Source organism: Amblyraja radiata, chromosome 2 (genome assembly GCF_010909765.2).
Source record: "Amblyraja radiata isolate CabotCenter1 chromosome 2, sAmbRad1.1.pri, whole genome shotgun sequence".
NCBI lineage: Eukaryota > Metazoa > Chordata > Chondrichthyes > Rajiformes > Rajidae > Amblyraja > Amblyraja radiata.
The window spans coordinates 64,619,126-64,641,570 of NC_045957.1; the positions used below are offsets into that span (position 1 = coordinate 64,619,126).

General features: G+C 41.3%; 1 protein-coding gene across 1 annotated transcript in view; it reads left to right on the plus strand.

The window, feature by feature from the left end:
• dnah5 (dynein axonemal heavy chain 5) overlaps positions 1 to 22,445 on the plus strand; it is a 227,990-nt gene that overhangs the window by 171,878 nt on the left and 33,667 nt on the right. The window contains exons 51-59 of the mRNA XM_033048007.1: positions 4,257 to 4,455; positions 7,714 to 7,886; positions 11,063 to 11,193; positions 11,510 to 11,663; positions 13,017 to 13,284; positions 16,115 to 16,346; positions 17,194 to 17,308; positions 19,095 to 19,271; positions 21,295 to 21,498. Coding sequence (XP_032903898.1) covers positions 4,257 to 4,455; positions 7,714 to 7,886; positions 11,063 to 11,193; positions 11,510 to 11,663; positions 13,017 to 13,284; positions 16,115 to 16,346; positions 17,194 to 17,308; positions 19,095 to 19,271; positions 21,295 to 21,498 — 1,653 coding nt within the window. The remainder of the gene's footprint in view (positions 1 to 4,256; positions 4,456 to 7,713; positions 7,887 to 11,062; positions 11,194 to 11,509; positions 11,664 to 13,016; positions 13,285 to 16,114; positions 16,347 to 17,193; positions 17,309 to 19,094; positions 19,272 to 21,294; positions 21,499 to 22,445) is intronic.

Consider the following 22,445-nt stretch of genomic DNA (forward strand, 5'->3'; position numbering starts at 1 on the left):
TGACATTCTTGTAAAAATATTTCCATACTATCTGTTTGTCCTGTTAGTTTTGACGAATAAAGATTTTTATAATATTGTAAAAATCTATCATTAATATCTTTTGGAGTAATTAATATATTTCCATACTCAGATCTAATTCCGTGTATCATCTTCTCATCTTCTAATTTTCTAAGCTGTCGTGCTAGTAATTTTTGTGGCTTATCTCCAAATTCAAAATACACTTGCTTAGTTTGTTGAAAAAGTTTAATCACTTGATTAGAATATATTTTATTTAATCTATATTTTACTGATGCAATTTTATTACTTAACTCTTTGGAAGGCTGTTTTATATTTTCATTATCTAGACGTTTTATCTCATTTTCTAAATTTTGTTCTATTTTTCGATTTTCTTTATTGAGATGTGCTTGTGCGGATATTATTGCGCCACGCATGAATGCCTTAAATGTGTCCCAAAATAGTGATGGAGAAGTTTCAGGATTATCATTAGTTTCAAAAAATAATTTAATCTGATCCATCACATATTTACAACAGTCATTGTCCTTTAATATCTGAGGGTTAAATCTCCAGGTAGTAGTTTTATTAGATATATCTTTTAATTTTATCTTAAATGTTAATGGCGCATGATCCGAGATGATAATATGATATTTTGCATCATACGTAAAAGGAAGTAATTTGGAATCTATTAAAAAATAATCTATCCTCGAATAGGTTCCATGTACGGGCGAGAAAAAGGAATATTCTCGTCCGGATGGATTATCTAACCTCCAGATGTCTTTAATATTAGATGTATTGATAAAAGCATTTATGAATTTACTTGATTTCGAGGCGGCTTTCCTTTTTGCAGATGATCTATCTAGATAGTTATCTAAAGTACAATTTAAATCACCTCCAATTATTAAATTGTGTTGAGTGGATATAGGAATATTATTAAATATTTTCTTAAAAAATAATGGATTATCAAAATTAGGGGCATATATATTCATTAAAATTACCTTTTTTGAATATAATTCCCCTGTAATTATTACATATCTGCCTTCTTTATCCTCTATAATAGAACTTTGTATGAAAGGTATACCTTTGCGAATAATTATTGCAACTCCTCTAGATTTATGAATAAATGTAGAATGATACACCTTAGAAATCCATTTAGCTGTTAATCTATGTTGAGCATCTTTTTTAAGATGAGTCTCTTGAAGGAAAATGACATCTGTCTTCAATCTGTTCAACTGAGCTAACACCTTTCCCCTTTTAATTGGTTCATTAATTCCTTTTACATTCCAACTGCAGAAGGTTACTCCATCACCCCCAGTCTTCACCTTTATATCATGCATTTTACTATTAGGGCGGCTTTTTTTGGAGTAGCCTTCTTGACTCCCTCAGCTCCCCGTTGCACCCGGACATCAATCCAATGAGAATTTCTATCCACCTTAATCCGCATCTATGTCTTCTTAAACTAAATACACAATATCCTTCACATCTACATTCAAATAATATACAATATAAGATCAATAAAAAACAAAAACAATAAGAAATATCAATAATAAAAAAAAGTAAAGGGTGTTAATAGGGTGCTCAGAAAAAAAAGAAACTACACTTGTATAGTGTGTAGTATGTGAAGGTGAAAGCCACACTAACGTGGCCATTAATCTAAAGACTTCCGTTTTTTTAATAAAAAAAAAGATGTTGATTATACCAGCTCCTATCTCAAATGCTATATATTGGGGTGGGGTGCTAACTTTATATACTTAGTACTTAGTAATTATTTCTATTATTCATATTACTATTTGCTAATTACTAATATCAATTATATTTAATACTATAATATGTAATACTATTATCATGGAATAATTAAATATTTTCTAATAATTAATACAGAACTACTACTAAATGCCCATTATTCCACTTCCTTCTAAGTGAATATTTCATAACCACAGGTCGATGATAAAAGTTCAGTCCTCTCCTTCTCCTTCTCCCTCGGGTTCTTCCTCCGCATCTTCTCTCTCTTCATCTTCTGGCTTCTGCTGTATGTCTCGGGCGAATTTCAATGCTTCAGTATGCTTAACGAAACGATATTCCTTGTCATCATAAGTTACTCTCAGTATTGCTGGGTACATCAAGCCATATCTCAGATTCTTAGTATTCTGTACATTCCTCAGGATACCTTTTGTTTCTTTAAATAGTGCTCTTTTCTTGGCCACTTCTGCTGGGAAGTCTCTAAAAATACTGATGTTGTCTCCCTCGTATTTCAGGTTTCTCTTTTTTATTATTATCTTCATCATTTCTTCGAAGACATGGTCAAAGGCGACTTTTACAATCATTTGTCTGGGCGATGAACCTATCCCAGGGGCCCGTCTTAGAGCCCTATGTGCACGGCTCAACAGGGGTTCATGATCCAAATTCAGAATATCCATTAAAAGTTTTGCAACAAATTTTCGAGGATCTTGACTCCCCTCACGACCTTCGCTCAGACCAACTATACGCAAATTTTTACGGCGTTGGCGTCCCTCCAGATCAATACATTTCTCGTTTGTTTTACGTAATAATTCTAAGAGGCGTTTGTTCTCGGCACGGAGTTTTTCGGTCTCCTTAGTATTCACTTCAGCAATTTTAGTTAGCACTTTAATTGCTTCGCCTTGTTGGTCTAGCGAAATTTTAGTAGGATCTATCTTGTCATCCAGATTTCTTTCCATCCCAGCAGCTATATCCTTTACATCCTCAATTTGAGTTTGTAACTCGGCATTAGCCTTTTCCTTCCACTCATCCATCATACTTTTTACCGTCGTTATAACTTGTTTTATTAAGTCTTCTTTATCTTCTTTATTTTTCTCGTGAGACACCAGCATATCCGCTTTTAAACTTTTTATCTCCTCCATATACTCCTTCCTCTGCTTCTTTATCTCCTCCATATACTCCTTCCTCTGCTTCTTTATCTCCTCCATATACTCCTTCCTCTGCTTCTTTATCTCACCTAGAATGGTAGTCTTAAGTTCCTCCATTTCAGCTTTCCTCTGTGAGATATCTTCTTGAGAAGCAGCAGCAGCAGCAGCTCCCGAGCTGAGGCCAGTTTCCCTTCTCGTAGCTTTTTTTCCAGTGGTGGGGGGAGGGGAGCGCTGGGTCATAATTTCTTCTTAAAATCGCGCGCCTGATGACGTCACGCACCTTTTAAACGCTGCCGGAGCCGTTCGCAATCGATCTCCTGTGGTAAGTGCGTTTGTTTGACCCTTTTACCCCCGTTTTAAATTCAGTTTTTTGCGGAGCTGTAATGGCGCGATTCCACTCACATCGTGGCGCCAACCGGAAGTCCTTGTTCAGTATATTTTCTATCCCAATAAACCACAGTGAAGCTTCCTGATGTGTATTTGGCGAGCAGAAGCAGAAAACATTTTTCATTAAATAATGACGTTATAATAAATAGTATTTCATAATTCATAAGTGATAGGAGCAGAAGTATGCCATTTGGCCCATCGCGTCTACACCGCCATTCAGTCATGGCTGATCTATCTTTCCCTCTCAACTATTTCAGAAAAACCTGTGTATGCTTTATTCTAGAAATTATTTGCAGCTCATAATGATTTTGGGAGAGGCTATCTGTGATCCTAACAATTGAATTATCATATTAGAAAGTTTAAAATTTATGGTATACATTTGAAAATGTATAAAATGGACACAAAATACCAGAGTACCCCAGTGGGTCAGACAGCATCCCTGGAGGCCATGGATTGGAGACATTTTGTGTCGTGACCCTTCTTCTGACACCTATCATTTGATTTTCTCGTTAAGACTGCAGTTCTTTCAAGAAGTCTGAATTGCATGATTATGGCACTTCAAAACTTAGTTGATCACATGAATAATGTTTAAAAGCAACATGTTGTTGTAAAAAAGATGAAGAAACTGGATTGAGATACCACAAGCTGTAGACTTTTGTACTATTAACAACTTGTCTAGCAGTTGATGCTTTTGAACCTCATCTGCTCACATGTAGCCTTGTGCTGCACTGTGCACTTGTGCTGTGAAAGTAGAATAACTGGAACCCCTCCCTTTTTTTTGTGCTATGAACTATGAAATTGTGAATGCAGATTGTGCTGTTTGCATTTTCTTGTTTTTGAAGTTGTAGGCTGTGACCAAAAAGTATTGCAGCACTAATCCACAACAAAGCCTAGCTGATTAGTATTTACAAATTCAGATCTTATGATTTTAACAAGAATGAATCCATTATTTAAATAACTAGTAAAATATTTTTTTTATTCATTGTTCAGGTGGCACTGAAGCTGTGGAAGCATGAATGTAGATGTGTTATAGCTGATCGATTTACCACTCCGGAAGATGTAGCGTGGTTTGACAATGCATTAGCCAAAGTGGTTGAGATAGAGCTCAAGAAGGAAGCTCTGGCAACTGTTGATGTTGGTGTCAACCCTTACTTTGTAGACTTCTTACGCAATGCACCCGAGGCTACAGGTAACCATTTCAACTCAAATAACCTTTTGACTTGGACCAAATCAGGTTGCTAAGGCTATTGCCTATTGAATATGGTCCTCTGGTTTTTATTCCTCGAAGTCTTTGTCATTTATCATTCCAATAAATAAAAATTAGAATTCAAAAGTAGAATTAACTTTAATCTTGAAAGAATTTTAATCAAAAATAAACAATACATTACAATACAATACAATTTATTTGTCATTTGGACCCCTTGAGGTCCAAACGAAATGATGTTTCTGCAGCCATACATTACAAAAACAAAAAGACCCGAGACACAACACAATTTACACAAACATCCATCACATCGCTGTGATGGAAGGCAAAAAAACTTATCTCTCCACTGCACTCCCCCCCCCCCCCCCCCCCCCCCCCCCGATGTCAGAGTCAAAGTCAAAGCCCCCGGCTGGCGATGGCGATTGTCCCGCGGCCATTAAAGCCACGCCGGGTGATGCAAGGTCACACACCGGGTCTTGTTGTTAGAGCCCCCAGCGTGCGCTCGCAAAGTCCCGCGTCCATTCCAAGCCGCGCGGGGCGGTGCTGTAAAGCCCCGCTCCAGGTGCTCTTCAACCCCGCAACTCGGGCGGGAGAAGTCGCCGTTGCGGAAGCCCCGAAAAGCGGTCTCCCAGCAGGGACCCGCGGGCTCCCGGTGCCGCCGTCCGCCAGACCCGCAGTTGCAGCCACCGAAACTCCGGGGGTCAGGTGGCAGCAGCGCTCCACCACTGCTCCACCTGCTCCGGACTCGGCCAGCTCCGCAACGGTGAGGTGAGTAGTCGGCAGCTCCACAACTGGAGCCCCAGGTCATTCCTGCTGGAGGCCGCTCTTTCAAGAAAGATTTTAAAGTCCCCCCCCACCCCCCCACACACATACCCCAACAAAAAAAAAATAACAAAAACTACATAAAAACCAGACAAAAAATAAAAAAATACAGATCTGCCTTTTGTATATAGCACCAAAATATGGCGCGGGTGTAAGAATTTCACTGTGCAGTGCATACATGACAATAAAGAACCATTGAACCATTGAATTGTTCCAGTATTGCTTCTCCAGGTTTTTCAAAAGGACAGAACCCAACTCTGTTGTCTCCAACACTGGGTTTATTTACAAGAGAACAAAGCTTTTCAACCATTTTTAGGCAAAGCTGCAGATATAAGGGTTTTCAAAAGGGAACTGCAGATGCTGGAATATCGAAGGTACACAAAATTGCTGGGGAAACTCAGCGGGTGCAGCAGCATCTATGGAGCGAAGGAAATAGGCGACGTTTCGGGCCGAAACCCTTCTTCAGACTGATGGGGGGTGGGGAAAGAAAGAAGGAAAAAGGGAGGAGGAGGAGGAGCCCGAGGGCGGGCGGATGGGAGGGTGGGAGGAGACAGCTAGAGGGTGAAGGAAGGGGAGGAGACAGCACAGGCTAGCCAAATTGGGGGAATTCAATGTTGATGCCATAAGGACGCAAGGACCCCAGACGGAATATGAGGTGCTGTTCCTCCAATTTCCGCTGTTGCTCACTCTGGCAATGGAGGAGACCCAGGACAGAGAGGTCGGATTGGGAATGGGAGGGGGAGTTGAAGTGCTGAGCCACCGGGAGGTCAGGTAGGTTATTGCGGACTGAGCGGAGGTGTTCGGCGAAACGGTCGCCCAACCTACGCTTGGTCTCACCGATGTAAATCAGCTGACATCTAGAGCAGCGGATGCAGTAGATGAGGTTGGAGGAGATACAGGTGAACCTTTGTCGCACCTGGAACGACTGCTTGGGACCTTGAATGGAGTCGAGGGGGGAGGTGAAGGGACAGGTGTTGCATTTCTTGCGGTTGCAACGGAAAGTGCCCGGGGAGGGGGTGGTGCGGGAGGGAAGGGAAGAATTGACGAGGGAGTTGCGGAGGGAGCGGTCTTTGCGGAAGGCAGACATGGGGGGAGATGGGAAGATGTGGCGAGTGGTGGGGTCACGTTGGAGGTGGCGGAAATGGCGGAGGATTATGTGTTGTATTTGCCGGCTGGTGGGGTGAAAGGTGAGGACCAGAGGGACTCTGCCCTTGTTGCGTGTGCGGGGATGGGGAGAGAGAGCAGTGTTACGGGGTATGGATGAGACCCTGGTGTGAGTCTCATCTATGGTGGCGGAGGGGAATCCCCGTTCCCTGAAGAACGAGGACATTTCCGATGCCCTGGTATGAAATGTCTCATCCTGGGAACAGATGCGGCGTAGGCGGAGGAATTGGGAGTAGGGGATGGAGTCTTTACAGGGGGCAGGGTGGGAAGACGTGTAGTCCAGATGATATAAGGGTTTTGTCAGTCAATGGAAATAAATTTGTAAGAAGGAACTGCAGATGCTGGTTTAAACCGAAGATAGACACAAAAAGCGGGAGTAACTCTGCGGGGCAGGCAGCTTCTCTGGAGAGAAGGAATGGGTGACGTTTCGGGTCAGACTGGAAGGGTCTCGACCCGAAATGTCACCCGTTCCTTCTTTCCAGAGATGCTGCCTGTCCTGCTGAGTTACTCCAGCTATTTGTGTCTATCAATGGAAATAGATTGTCTGCACCATAGAAACACAGAAAAGCAAAAAAAACACAATCAACTAATTCACCTGCCCCTCCCACCTCCACCAAAAATACATTAATTGACGATGAATTCAAGAGGTGAGTAAAATAAATCACCTGGAATTCATAAGAAGTCAAGGTCACTACTGTCAAACTTTCCAAATTTCAGATACAAATAGTCCAATAAAAATGTACACTGGATACTGAAGATTTGTTAAACTTATTTTGGTTTCAAATGCTGCTTATGGCATGGGTGCCCAGCAGTTCATTTAAACTAAGGGGGAATGTCCCCTCCTTAGCCAGTGATGAACACACCGCCTACAAATCAAGTAAAAGAACGAAAAATAACTGCTGATGCTCGAAATAGTAGATCACTTAGCAATTATTAAAAGAGAAACAAAGTTAAAGATTCTTATGAAAGGTCATTGGCCTAAAATCTTCATTCCAGTTCTCTCTCCACAAATGCTGCCTGATCTACTGAGTATCATCAGCATTTAATGATTTTGTGTTAAGGCAGAGATTTAAGATCAACCTTTAAAGTTGTCGGAAGGAATCCTGTGCACGGTTTTATTAGGCAAGAATGAATTAAAAATGTCAAATATTAAATGGCGCCTATTTTTTGTAGCTTAATGAGACATTTATGTATGCGGTGAAGTGGAAGAATGGTTTTATGGGTATACATTCATGTAAACAAAATTTTGTCTTGAAGGAGAGGAACCAGAAGATGCTGACTTTGATATGCCAAAGGTCTATGAACCTATTGGGAGTTTTGATGATCTAAAGGATCGGCTAAATATGTATTTGCAACAGTACAATGAAGGTATTCGAGGAATGGGATTGGACATGGTCTTTTTTAAAGATGCCATGACTCATTTAGTTAAGGTAAAGCAATTTCCAGTTCTATGTGATTGTAATTCTTCATCCGATCCACATTCAATTTTTCTTTCCATGGCATGCTTGCTTGCATTGTGGGTAATAATGACGTGGGAATTAAATGTGACATCTCCAAGTTTGTGGATGACACAAAGCTGGGTGGCAGTGTGAGCTGCGACGAGGTTGCTATGTGTCTGCAGGGTGACTTGGATAGGTTGGGTGAGTGGGCAGATGCATGGCAAATGCAGTATAATGTGGATAAATGTGAGGTTATCCACTTTGGTGGCAAGAACAGGGAGGCAGATTATCTAAATGGTGGTAGATTAGGAAAAGGGGAAGTGTAACGAAACCTGGGTGTGCTTGTACATCAGTCACTGAAAGTAAGCATGCAGGTACAGCAGGCAGTGAAGAAAGCTATAATGGCATGTTGGCCTTCATTGCGAGAGGATTTGAACTTAAGAGCAAGGAGGTCCTACTGCAGCTGTACAGGGCCCTGGTGAGACCGTACCTGGAGTATTGTGTGCAGTTTTGGTCTCCTAATTTAAGGAAGGACATTATTGCTATTGAGGGTGTGCAGCGTAGGTTCACCAGATTAATTCCCAGGATGGCAGGAATGACATATGATGAAAGAATGGTTCGACTGGACTTATATTCAGTGGAATTTAGGATAGAATGCTATTTATTGTCATTCAAACCTGGGTTTGAACGAAATTCCATTTCTACAGTTTTTTTACATTACAAACACAATCCAAGACCCACACTTAACATAGTTTACATAAACATCCATCACAGTGAGTCTCCAACATCTCCTCACTGTGATGGAAAGCAAAGTCTTTATCTCTTCCCTTTGTTCCTTCTCCCGCGGTCCAGCAGTCCAACTGCAGTGTCGAGGCGAACTGGGGCTCCGATGTTAAAGCCCCCGGCGGGCGATGGTAAGTCCTGAGGCCGTTTAAGCCACGCCGGGCGATGTTAGGCCCCGGCTCCATGTCCTTTAAACCCACGATTCCAGCGGGAGAAGTCGCCGTTGCGGAGCTCGGAAAAGCGGTCTCCCACCAGGGACCTGCGAGCTCCCGGTGTTCCCGTCCACCGGGTCTGCGGCCGGTGCCTCCGAACTCCAAAAGTCGAGGCGCAGCCGCACGCCACCACAGCTCTTCCCGCTCCGAAGTTGGCCAGCTCCGCGATGTCAGTTCCGCAGGCTCTACAACTGGAGCCCTCAAGTTAGTCCCGGCCGGAGGTCGCCGCCGGCTCCACGATGTTAGGCCCAACGACATCCGAGACCCGACAGGGAATAGTCGGGTCCCCGCACAGGGAAGAGATTAACGGTTTCCCCCACAGCCCCCCCCCACCACCCCCCACATATACACAGCTAAAAAATAAAATAAAAACTGACTCAAAGACATACATTTAACAAGACAAAAAATAAAAAAAGACAGATGACTGTAGTTGAGCCACTGATGAGAGGGGATCTTATAGAAACATATAAGATTATTAAGGGATTGGATAAGCTGGAGGCAGGAAACATGTTCCCGATGTGGGAGAGTCCAGAACCAGGGGTCATAGTTTAAGAATAAGGGGTAGGCCATTTAGAACGGAGATGAGGACATTTGTTTTCACCCAGAGAGTTGTGAATCTGTGGAATTATCTGCCACAGAAGGCAGTGGAGGCCAATTCACTGGATGTTTTCAAGAGAGAGTTAGATTTAGCTCTTAGGGCTAAAGGAATCAAGGGATATGGGGAAAAAGCAGGAACGGGATACTGATTTTAGATGATCAGCCATGATCATATTGAATGGCGGTGCTAGCTCAAAGGGCCGAATGGCCTACTGCACCTATTTTTCCAAGTTTCTCAGTCGATTGTTCCCAACCACTGATGCAGTCAAGCAAAGCTGTGTGTTGTCCCCACATCTCTTCACTATTATGTTTCCTGCTAAAATTTGCAAATCAATTATCATATTGCTGCTTGTAATCTGGCTGAGCACTAATTGGATTTTATTTTCCTTGATATTAAAAAGCACTGCTTTGCCTGCAAAAAGTTTTGGGTCATCCTACGGTTATGTAAATTCTGGCTAAAATTGAGAACATTGGGTATTGCCAAATGCCCTCTAAACAGTTGTCTCATCATTATGCCTATTCATGGAATCATGTAAATATCGTTAGTGTACTACAGCCCCCAAATAGTCAATGGGAATTAGAAGAGCAAATATGCCAGGAGATTGCAGGCAGCTGAAAGACTAATAAAGTTGGGAGATTAACAATAGGGGAGTTTAACGTTCCCAATATCGACTGGGACTGTCATAGTGCCAAAGGCTTAGGGTGGAATTTGTAAAATGTGTTCAAGACCATTTCCTCAAGCAATATGTAAAGCTCTCTACAAGGGAGAGAGCTAAACTTAATCTACTCTTAGGAAATTGGAAGGGCAAGTGACCTTGTAGAATTGTAATGTCGATGGGCGAGCCTTTTGGGCCCAGCAACACTGTTCTATTTAGCTTTAAAATAGTTATGGATAAAGAAAGGACGGGCCCACAAGTTAAAATTCTGAATTAGGGCAAGGCCATCTTTGATGGTATTAGACCGAACTTGCTAATGTTGATTCAAGTACATTGTTTGTGATGTTGCAAAGGAACATCTGGAAAATGAGATGCATTTTACTTTGTGAGGGCAGGCATTCAGGGCATTCATGTTCCCGTTAGAATGAAGGGCAAGGCAGGTCAGAGTAAGGAAGCTTGGATTGCGAGAGAAATTGAGGCTCTGGTCAGGAAAATGCAGGAAGCATGAGACGGATATAGGCAGCTGGGATCATGTGTATCCCTGGAGGAGTTTTGAGAACTGAGGACCATATTTAATAAGGAAAAATCATGAGGGTAAAAGGGGGCAGGACTTGAAACATCACCCATTACTTCTCTCCTGAGATGCTGCCTGACCCGTTGAGTTACTCCAGCATTTCCTTGCCTATAAATCAGTCATTTTAAGGTAAAATTGTGTTTGTTCTAGAATTTAACGCTAATTTGCAACAGTGCATCTAAAGTTACATCTAGTTTATACGCAAAAAGATGTGGGTCATCTTGCCAAATCAAAGCAGTTAGTAAAGGAAATAACTCGCTATGTGGCAGAAGCTTAACTGCATTTTTCTATCCGTAGTAAATATATTGGCTTATTAGTAAAATAATAATTTTATTTCACCATTAGATTTCACGTATTATCCGTACGCCTCGAGGGAATGCATTATTGGTTGGTGTGGGTGGATCCGGCAAGCAAAGTTTGACGAAACTGGCAGCCTTCATCGCTGGTTACAAGACATTCCAAATCACATTAACTAGGTTAGGTGCAGATTTTCATCCTATCTTTTTCAATGATTATTGGCATATTTAAATTTTATGAGGCACAATTCTGTCATGATGTTTTGATAAGGATAGTTTTAAGATTTGAATTTCTATGATAGTATTTGTATTCTGTACTCATTTCGATTATTTTAATACCCATTGGTCTGTAGTGCAGATAGTGGTGTTTAAACCCCAAAGAATGGTGATATGTGTTCTGGTCTAGGACTGAGAGAATTTGTTCCTTAAAAAGTAGATATTTCATAACATGGATTTCCTTTGAATAAGCTCATTACTTTCTACTTTCTATTTTCAGATCATATAACAGCTCTAACCTGATGGAGGATTTGAAGATTTTATATAAAACTGCAGGTCATCAAGGCAAAGGAATCACCTTCATCTTTACAGACAATGAGATCAAAGACGAGTCTTTCCTTGAATATATGAACAATGTTCTATCATCAGGCGAGGTAAATTAACCCATCGGTGTGTTCTAAAATGTACGTATCTATTCAGTTCTCCAGAACTCTGAAACACCATCACTGTTCTTGTGGCAATGAACTGCCTTGAGGGGTAAGGAAAGGAAGAACTACTACCGCCTTCCACTTGCACTCCATAGCATTTTCAATGTTTGGGCAGCAAATATTGAATTGAATTGAATTGAATGCCTTTATTGTCATTCAGACCTTACGGTCTGAACGAAATTTCGTGCCTGCAGTCATACATACAATCATACAGTAATAACAACAATAAACACAAATTAACACCACCACAGTGAGTCCTCCAAGCACTTCACTGTGGTGGAGGCAAAAATCTTAGGGCTGCAGTCTGTTCCCTCCTCTTCTCCCTCTGCGCTGAGGCGATACCCCACCGGGCGATGGTACAAACAGTCCCGCGGCTCACCGAACCCCGCAAACGGGCCGGCTCAAACACCGCGGCCCAGGGTGGTCGAAGCTGCCGCCCTCCAGTCCAGCGGACGCAGCCACTGGCCCGCGGCTGAACCCAGGACTCAGGTCACCGCCGCCAGAACGCCGTCCCAGCCACCGGAGCACCGTTCCAGCCCCGAGCCGGGTCGCCCTCACGTGAGTGCCGTTCCTCCCTCGAGCTGGGCCACTCCGACGGGAGTGCCGTTCCTCCCTCGAGCTGGGCCACTCCGACGGGAGTGCCGTTCCTCCCTCGGGCTGGGCCACTCCGACGGGAGTGCCGTTCCTCCCTCGGGCTGGGCCACTCCGACGGGAGTGCCGTTCCTCCCTCGGGCTGGGCCACTCCGACGGGAGTGCCACAGCCCCTCACGGGAGTGTCTCGGCCCCTCGCCAGGCCGTCTTCACGGGAGCGCAGTTCCAGCCCCGAGCTGGGCCGCCCTCACGGGAGCGAGCCCAGGGTGAGTCCTGACTGGCTGCCTCCGGAGTCCCGAGGTCGCCAGCTCCGCCATTAGGCCTCAGCGCAGACGGAGGCAGAGAGGGGGGGATACGACGAAAAAGTCGTATTCCCCCCAAGGGAGAGACAGCAAACCCCGTTTCAACCCCCCACCCGCATAAACACAACCTAAAAACCAAAAACACAACTAGACAAAACGAAAAAAAACAACACAAAAAAGTAAAAACAAACGGACTGCAGGCGAGCCGCAGCCGTTCCCAGCGCCGCCACTTCCAGACTATAATAAGCTAACACCATTCCCAATAATGGCCAGCTTTAGTGCGGAGACAAAACTTGGGCCCAACTGTTAATGGACAGCATGTCCATTCACGTCACCAGCTTGTTAGTCATTTGGTATTTGCTACTATCATGTTAACATCGGTTTTCGTATGTTATTTTAATTTTAGGTCTCTAACCTGTTTGCTCGAGATGAATTAGATGAAGTTACAAGTAACCTGATACCTGTAATGAAGAAGGAATATCCTCGTAGGCCTCCAACTGTTGAAAACCTGTACGATTACTTCATGACTAGAGTTCGACAGAATCTTCATGTGGTGCTTTGCTTTTCGCCAGTGGGAGAAAAATTCCGAAATAGAGCGCTGAAGTTTCCAGCGCTCATTTCAGGCTGCACTATGGATTGGTTCAGTCGTTGGCCCAAAGATGCTCTTGTTGCTGGTGAGTCAAATTACAAAATATCATCTGTAAAATTACTAATTTAGCAGGATGTTATTTATTTAAAATTCAGAAAAAGAAATTCCAAAACAATATTTGTTAAGTCATACAGAACAGGAAATGACATTTTCTGATGGTTATGTCCTGATTTGGCACTCAATTTATTTTAAAGCAGTCATTTAAATGTGCTAATATCTGTCTTAAAGTGATGCAAACAGGAGTTTGGGTGATGGTCTCAAAGATGTTTGTACACATTGATATATACATGGCAGCAATAACATTTGTTTGCATAAGATATAGATTTTTAATGTATGAATTTTTTTTGTAGTATGTTGCTGAAATAGTAAAATTTTAATTGTAGAATAGATATTATCAGTAACAGTGCCTTCATGCAGAATTTAATACAGATTTTATACACTATGGATGTTTTAGCAATTTGGAGACTTCCATGTATTAGTCAACAGACCCCAATCAGTAGGCATTGGCAGCAACTCTTCCTCCTCAATCACCAAGAGCACCTCAAGGCTGTGTGTTCAGCCCCTGGTCTACACATTGAACACCCATGACTGTGTAGTCAAGTCAACTTTATTTGTCACATACACATACAATATGTGCAGTGAAATGAAAGTGGCAATGCCTGCGGATGGTGCAAAAAATACAGAACAGAATAAGTATTTACATGCTAGAAAATAATTGTTTACAAAAGGCACAACACAACAGTAAATTAGTACAGTAAATTAGTCCCTGGTGAGATAAGAGTTTACAGTACTGATGGCCTTTGGGAAGAAACTCCGTCTCATCCTCTCTGTTTTCACAGCATGCTAGCGGAGGCGTTTGCCTGACCGTAGCAGCTGGAACAGTCTGTTGCTGGGGTTGGTAGGGGTGTCCCATAATGTTGCTGGCTCTGGATCTGCACCTCCTGGTGTATAGGTCCTGCAGAGGGGTGAGTGTAGTTCCCATAGTGCGTTCGGCTGAACGCACAACTCTCTGCAGAGCTCTCTTGTCCTGGGCAGATCTGTTCCCAAACCAGTTTGTGATGTTGCCAGACAAGATGCTTTCTACAGCCCCAGAGTAGAGGCACTGAAGGATCCTCAGAGAGACTCTGAATTTCCTCAGCTGCCTGAGGTGGTAAAGGCGCTGCCTTGCCTTACTCACCAGTGCGGCAGTGTGTGTTGTCCATGTCAGATCCTCTGTGATGGTTACTCCCAGGTATTTAAAGCAGCTCACCCTATCCACAGTAGTCCCATTTATCACCAGTGGCGTGTACATCCTCGGATGTTGTGCCCTTCTAAAGTCCACAATCAGCTCCTTAGTTTTTGTGACATTCAAAAGGAGGTTGTTGTCCTGACACCAGTGCCAGATCAGCCACCTCCTCCCGGTAGGCCTTCTCATCGTTATCGGAGATCAGGCCCACCACCGCAGTGTCATCAGCAAACTTGGTGATGGAGTTGGAGCTGAACCTGGCCACACAGTCATGTGTGTACAGGGATTACAGTAGTGTAGTCAGGTGTACGATCAACTTTTGTTGTTGTTTATGATGGTGTTTACAGTGTACTATGTTTATATATCTGTTGTGCTGCTGGAAGAATTTCATTGTTCCATTCGGGACATATGACAATAAAACACACTTGGCTTAAATGAATTATATCAAACATGGGACTGAGAGTTGCTTTGGTAAAATATTTTGATGAGTACAATGAATTTTTACTTTAGCTTAGAGATGCAGCGTGGAAATAGGTCCTCCAGCCCACTGAGTCTGTGCCGACCAGCAATCTCCGTACACTGCACTATCCTACGCACGAGGGACAATGTATATTTGTTTTACCAAAGCCAAATTAAATTACAAACCTGTTTGTTTTTGGAGTGTGGAAGGAAACTGGAGCACCCAGAGAAAACCCACCTATTCACGGGGAGAATGTACAAACTCCGCACAGACAACATCCGTAGTCAGAATTGAACCGAGTCTCTAGCACTATAAGGCAGCAACGATCGCTGTGCCACCTTGCCATACTGGTCTTTCTTTTTTTTTTTTTGATTAAAAATAAACTGATGAAAATCAACCATATTGTCCTCGGGAGATTCAAAAGAGCACCATAATATGCCTTTATCTCCTGCAAACACATACAATAAATGTTATGCCATCAAGTTAACTGTGGTATTTTAAATATTTGATACCTCCTTAGAATAGAAGGAATGTTTGGTATAATTGACCTGTGCAGGTACTTTTTCCATTGTTACATGTTTATAATATAATTCAATCCTGAGTTCCTCCTTTGTAAGAACTGACTGGGTGGCTCAATGGCGCAATGGTAGAGTTGCTTCCTTACAGCATCAAAGACCCGGGTTAGATCCTGACGACGGGTGCTAATTGTACGGAGTTTGCATGTTCTCCCAGTGAGAGCGGGGTTTTCTCCGGCTGCTCTGGTTTCCTTTCAAAGATGTGCAGATTTGTAGGTTAATTGACTTCTGTAAATTGTCACTATTGTGTAGGATAGAGCTATTGTATGGGAGATTGTTGGTCTGTATGGAGTTGGTGGGCCAAAGGGTCAGTTTCCACTCAAAACAAAACTTTTATTTTTGTTATTGGCTTTTACAATGGAAGAACATGGACAATTGGCCACAGGTGTATTAAATATTTATAATCATTGAAAGCACCACCAGCATTAAGTAGACAGTATGTAGACATTGCAGTTTTATATCTTCTAGTTACAGTAGATTATGGTGAAAATATAGCTACTTGCTTGAACCTTTTTATACTTTTGTGGTATAAAATACAAACAAATCAGTTTCCTTTTTATCTAATGAATTGATCTTTTTAAAAATGTTTCAACAGTTTCTGAGCACTTCCTATCTTCTTTTGGAATTGATTGCACAGCTGAGGTCAAAAGGGAGGTGGTACAGTGCATGGGATTCTTCCAAGATGGCGTGGCTGAGAAATGTGTGGACTATTTCCAAAGATATCGTCGATCTACTCATGTAACACCAAAATCGTATCTCTCCTTCATTCAGGGATATAAAGCGATCTACAAAGAGAAGAACACCGAGGTTCAAACATTAGCAAATCGGTAGGAACAATGTATTGCAAATTCTTTACAGAAATGAATGAACACGTGGCAGAAGATATTTCTATTTAAACTTGGATTTATTTCAGACTTCTCTGCATACAATGTTTGTAATTTAGCACCGTGTGGCTAGAGAAAAAAGCATATGGATAGGACAGGTTTGGAGGACGGATAGGACGGGTTTGGAGGGATCTGGACCAAACACAGGCAGGTGGGACTCGTGTAGCTGAGACATGTTGCGGGCAAGTTGGGCCAAAGGGTCTGTTTCCACTCTGTATCACTCTATGACTATATGGAACAAAATCAAGGCAAGAGGGAGCTGAGTTCCATAACTCGTTGAAGGTGTTGTGTGGGCTGATACATTTTGCTGAGGAGAATAGCATGGGTATTTTGTCCAGCATTTGGATGGAGGTACATGAGAAGTTTTGTAGGCACACTCTCAACAATCCATTAGTTATCTTTGGCAAAAACAATCTATTTTCCTGAATTACCACCTGTCACTGATATATGCATTGTTGGCAAGGATTCTTATCCTTTCACTCTTTCTCCCAGAAATCATTTGCATTCTGCTATTAAATTATTAATCTTAGAATCATAAATAAACTGTATTGTTATACAACACATATGCAGTTTGAGGCTACTGAGCAGTTTATTAATAAGACAATAAATTCCAGATAGATTGCTGAGACATGCAAATCCCTACATTGCACAGAGTGGCTTGAAAATGTGTAAAATTAGAAACCAGACAATTATTAAATTATGGTGCTGAAATCTATTTACCTATTTTGTATTGTTTCAAAGAGGATACTTTGCAAAAATCTTGCAAAACCAAACAATATCTTTTCTACAGGATGAATACTGGCCTACAGAAATTGAAGGAGGCGTCTGAATCAGTGGCAGCTCTAAGTAAAGAACTGGAAGTGAAAGAGCGAGAACTACAAGTAGCCAATGAAAAGGCTGATATGGTATGCACTTTCACAGTATTATATCTCTGTAAATGGTTTTTATATCTTTATTTGTTTACAGAGTTACAAAACTTTTATTTACATTTAAAAGATGATATTTCCTTGACGAAAAAGACATTTAGGTTTAAGAGGTAATGGTCCAATTATTCTATAAAATGGCAACAGTTCCGTGAGTTGCAAACTTACTGGATATTGATGTAGCATCCCTCATTCCTACCTTTTCTCTTCTCCAATCCCCTCATCACCACTGTTCCAATGAATTAGTTGGAAGTCGCATGATGGAAAAACCCACCTGGAAGGAAATATTTTGAAAAAATAACATGTGAAGCATGTTAAACTTTTTTTTAAATCTGTTGACGTATTTTCAAAATCCTAGCCTGCACCCATGGGTGAATCCTACACCACTCATTAGATACCCAATGCAGAGCACAGTACCAACATTGAGTTGAAACACCTCCTGAACTGGATTCCACACACATCAGGTCTGTCTCCCAGTTCTGTTGGTGGACTTGGAAGATGTAGGTAGATCTTGTGTACTCATCCTGGAAATGTTGATGTAAAACTAGGAATAAGACATAATTTCTGTAAAATAACATCAACGGTTCACTTGGAATGGCCAAGAATTTTCTGATCATAATTGTTGGTTTAATCATCAGTAACCCAAACGCCATTGCCCCTACCACCGATATCTTTCCCTCTGGCTTGCCATTTCATGTCTCTCCTCTTGCATCATTTTGTCTACTTTTCATCTCCAGCATTTGCCACCCAAATGCAAATCAAAAAGCTTCCTCACCTGCATCCACCTATCATTTGCCAGGCTTTGTACTGTTCCTACCTCTTTTCCAGCTTTCATCCCCCTACTACAATCATTCTGGCGAAGGTCCTGTCTGAAAATATTGCATATCCATTCTCTCCAGAAATGTTGTCTGACCTGCTAAATTATTCCAGCACTTTTTAAACCACATCAATGAAGTCAACCATATTTCTTAATGCATTAATCTTGAATGTTAAGATCAATTTTCAATTCAGCTATAAATTCAGAACATTCGGGGTGAACGGGTTTCTTGTGTTCTTTGCCACAGAACAAAATATCTCGGAGTTGCATCTGGGTGCTGACTGCTTGTCACAGCCTTCTGGGTGCAGGTCTGGAGGGATTCCTGGTTCCATGGTGAAGCAGCAGTTTTCCCACCTTTCATCTTCTACACCAAAACCTCCACTGCATTATTTGAGAGCTCTGGAGCATGCACTTTCCCAAATTGTGCGCTGAGTGTTTGTCATATCCTCAGTGACTTCCACGGCATCTCTCTTTTATGAGGTGTAAGCTGTCTTTAAGCAGCTGACGTGATGACTGTTTTAATGGAATGAGGAACTCTATTCTTGTTCTGTCTAGGGGGGGAGAGGGAACGAGAGCAGAAGGTGTGACACAGAGGAGACACGGATGAGGGATCCACCTTTGACAATAGGGTGGAAACCACGTTTAGTAAAGAAAGAGATCTCAGATGTTCTCAACTTAGAAGCAAATGCAGCAGAGACGGAGAAATGGAGAGTAGAGATAGCATCTTTGCAAGAAGCATGCTGGGAGAAGACGTAGTCCAAATAACTGGGGGAGTCGGTAGGTTCGTTGTAGATGTCAGTCGATAGTTTGTCTCCTAGGATGGAGACAGAGATCAAAAATGAAATTCCAAACCAGAATTTTTCTCACTTTCAGTTTGGAATCCATGTGTTTGTTTTTTAGATTTTGACATTATTAACGATAGCTTTTGATTTTTTTTTTTGTGTATCTCAGGTTTTAAAAGAAGTAACAGTGAAAGCTCAAGCTTCTGAGAAGGTAAAGGTAGAAGTTCAAAAAGTTAAGGATAAAGCTCAGGCCATTGTTGATAGCATATCAGCAGATAAGGCCATTGCAGAACAAAAGCTGGAAGCTGCAAAACCTGCTCTGGAGGAGGCTGAAGCAGCTCTACAGGTAAATAAAGTGACTTATTTTTGACATTTTTGTTCTTCTGGGTCTCTTGTTTATGAGGAATGTTTGTGAGATATTGGAAAGTTCTCTGTTTAACAGAAACAGTTGTACTTACAGTAGAGCCTTAAAATTCAAGGTGTCACCTGAACAGTTGGACCATCCACCCCAGCATCTTGGAAAAAATGAAGATTATTTTATCTAATTGTGTCATTGGATGGAAAAGTTTGTGAAAAAAGCAGCAATGATTTGCTGCTAAATTATCTTGCTGCTAAATTGGCTGTCCAATGTTCTTATAACCTGCAAGTAGCTATCAATAAAATAATATGTTGAAAATGAGTAATACATTGCTTAAGCAACTACCAGTGGTTGAAGGTATTGGTTGTGTCTTCAATCCTTTCACTTTGCTCCTCCAATCATTAAGATGATGGATGATCTCTCATTTCCCCATATTCCTTGTTTCCCTTGGCACCCAAAATTAAATTATCTAACTCTTCAATTACTTTATATCTTGGTATATATGTCTGTAGATGATGGGAATTCCCAAGCTTTCTAAACTGTATATTACTGAAAATCCTCTTCTCAATCTGGATGACTAATCCTTTATTTTGAATTAGTTGCCCCCAGCTTTGGCTTTTCAAATCAATCGAAGCACCTTGATTTACTTTGTCAAACTGTGTATCAATGAGATTACTTCTCATTCTTTAAAGGTTTAAGATGATAGGCCCAAACATTGAAGATTACATTCATTCATTGCAATCACAGAAAAAAATGATTTTTGAAGTATATTTTCCTTTTTATGTTCAGTCTGCCCAGAGTAATTGGTCTAAATTTGTGGAGAAATGCAGACACTGCTGTTTCGTTTACTGCTTCGGCTGATGGACTGTGTGCTGCAATGTTAGGTTAGACGCCATAAAGTTATATAGTGTAGATTGGCTATAGCATGTTAGCCAGTATGCTAAGTAATGCTTAGTAATTATAACCCCTCCTAATTATAACATTCATAGTGTAAGATCCTGCCCACTATCTACCAGTTAGAGTAGCAGTGTGAACGTGTGATGACCTGCTTAGTAGTTAATGACCTGAATAATAAAGATGCTTGTGTTTCAACCTGTGTGAGTTTGGATTCTTTACATATAGGTTCTCCACTGTTAATGGTGGGGAATTCACTCACAAAATCTGCACCAGTTTTGATTTAGTGGAGGAAGTTATTCTCCAATGGATTTAGTGGAAGATAATATTTCTCAGGGGGCTAAGGTGAATAATAATAATTCAGGACATATTTGCTTATATTTTAAAGTACATTCGAATTGATACTACTTTAATTTTTTTAAGTAATTCAATAGATTGAATAATTTTATAGTTCTATTTTATAATTTGTACATGTCAGATAACAATCTAAACATTATGGTCCTTTATGAGTTTCCATTTTTCTGTTCCAAAGCCAACTCTTCAAATTTTCTCAGTAGAGGCTCATCTTATTAGTTTCATTGTGAACAATGACATCTGCTACCTTTTCACTCCTAGCTCTTCTCCAGTTGCAAGGAGTGCTTCTGCTGGGTAGAACTGCGTGGGGGCATAGTTAAAGAGTTTTATGAGGACAGGTTGTTCACCTAGCAAATTTAATGTTATTTTTTTTAAATATATTTAATCTTTCAAATTCTACAGCTTCAGTTGATGAATTGTTCCTTTCAAAAAAGACTTGCTTTGTCACTATGTGCAGCCCTTGTTAAGAACCATACAATTTTTATAATAACCAGCAGTTATTATAATTTGAAAAAAATTTGTCAGAAGATTGGTACAAATCAAATAATTGGCATCAAACCTAAAATGGAGGTTGATTTTTCCATACTCATTCAGAATGCATTGATCTATAATAAATGAACAGTCCTAAAATGAAACAAAATGTCAGTCACAGATATTGTCACCACCACAGTCTGTGACCAAGTAGTGACAGATTAGATAAAAGTGCATTTAATAAATATAAATGTATTTATATTCCCCCACCCCACCCCGTTTTCATGCATAGACTATTAAGCCAGCTGATATTGCTACAGTACGTATCCTGGGGAGACCACCTCATCTCATCATGCGCATCATGGACTGTGTACTGTTGCTGTTCCAACGAAAAGTGAACTTGGTGAAAATTGATGCTGAGAGGAGTTGTACAATACCTTCCTGGCAAGAGTCTTTGAAACTCATGACAGCAGGAAACTTTCTGCAAAATCTTCAGGTAGGCAATTAGTTGGAGGCATCCTTTCTTTCTTAGGTGGATGAAATAATAGTATTTGCTTTTTTTTGTTGTGGAATTAAAACATGCACACCCACATAGCTGCCATTTCCAGAACTACACACGTAAGAACATGTTGGATCTATTTGGAAAATTGTAGGTTTAATTACAGAAATCGTTAAAGTAAAACTTGAGTATGCTTTGGCAATAGTTTCAGGTTAGAGCTAAATTTAGCCTTTTTCTGTTTAAAGCATGTATTCCTGAATCTAAATTGTTCTGTGGGTAGGAGGACACAATAGGCTAACCTGTATTACCAGAGGCAGTGTTGATACCACAGTGTGTAGATCAACAGAAGGTACATTGCTGCTCTCTGCCCACACTATACCTCACAGCGTCTGTTGTAACTTTCACAAAATGGGCATATCAGACCAGTGAAAATATATCATTTTATAAATATATAAAATTTATAAAATTATAAATGGACTGGACAAGCTAGATGCAGGAAAAATGTTCCCTATGTTGGGCGAGTCCAGAACCAGGGGCCACAGTCTTAGAATAAAGGGGAGGTCATTTAAGACTGAGGTGAGAAAAAATGTTTTCTCCCAGAGAGTTGTGAATTTGTGGAATTCCCTGCCACAGAGGGCAGTGGAGGCCAAATCACTGGATGGATTTAAGAGAGAGTTAGATAGAGCTCTAGGGGCTAGTAGTGTCAAGGGATATGGGGAGAAGGCAGGCACGGGTTATTGATAGGGGATGATCAGCCATGATTACAATGAATGGCGATGCTGGCTCGAAGGGCCAAATGGCCTCCTCCTGCACCTATTTTCTATGTTTCTATATTTTCTGGCAAAACAGAAACTGGTATAAAAACCTGGTTCACTGCACTAGTTTGTGTTTTGATGGTCTCTTTTTAAATTAAACTTTACTGTTTATTCAATGAATTGTATACA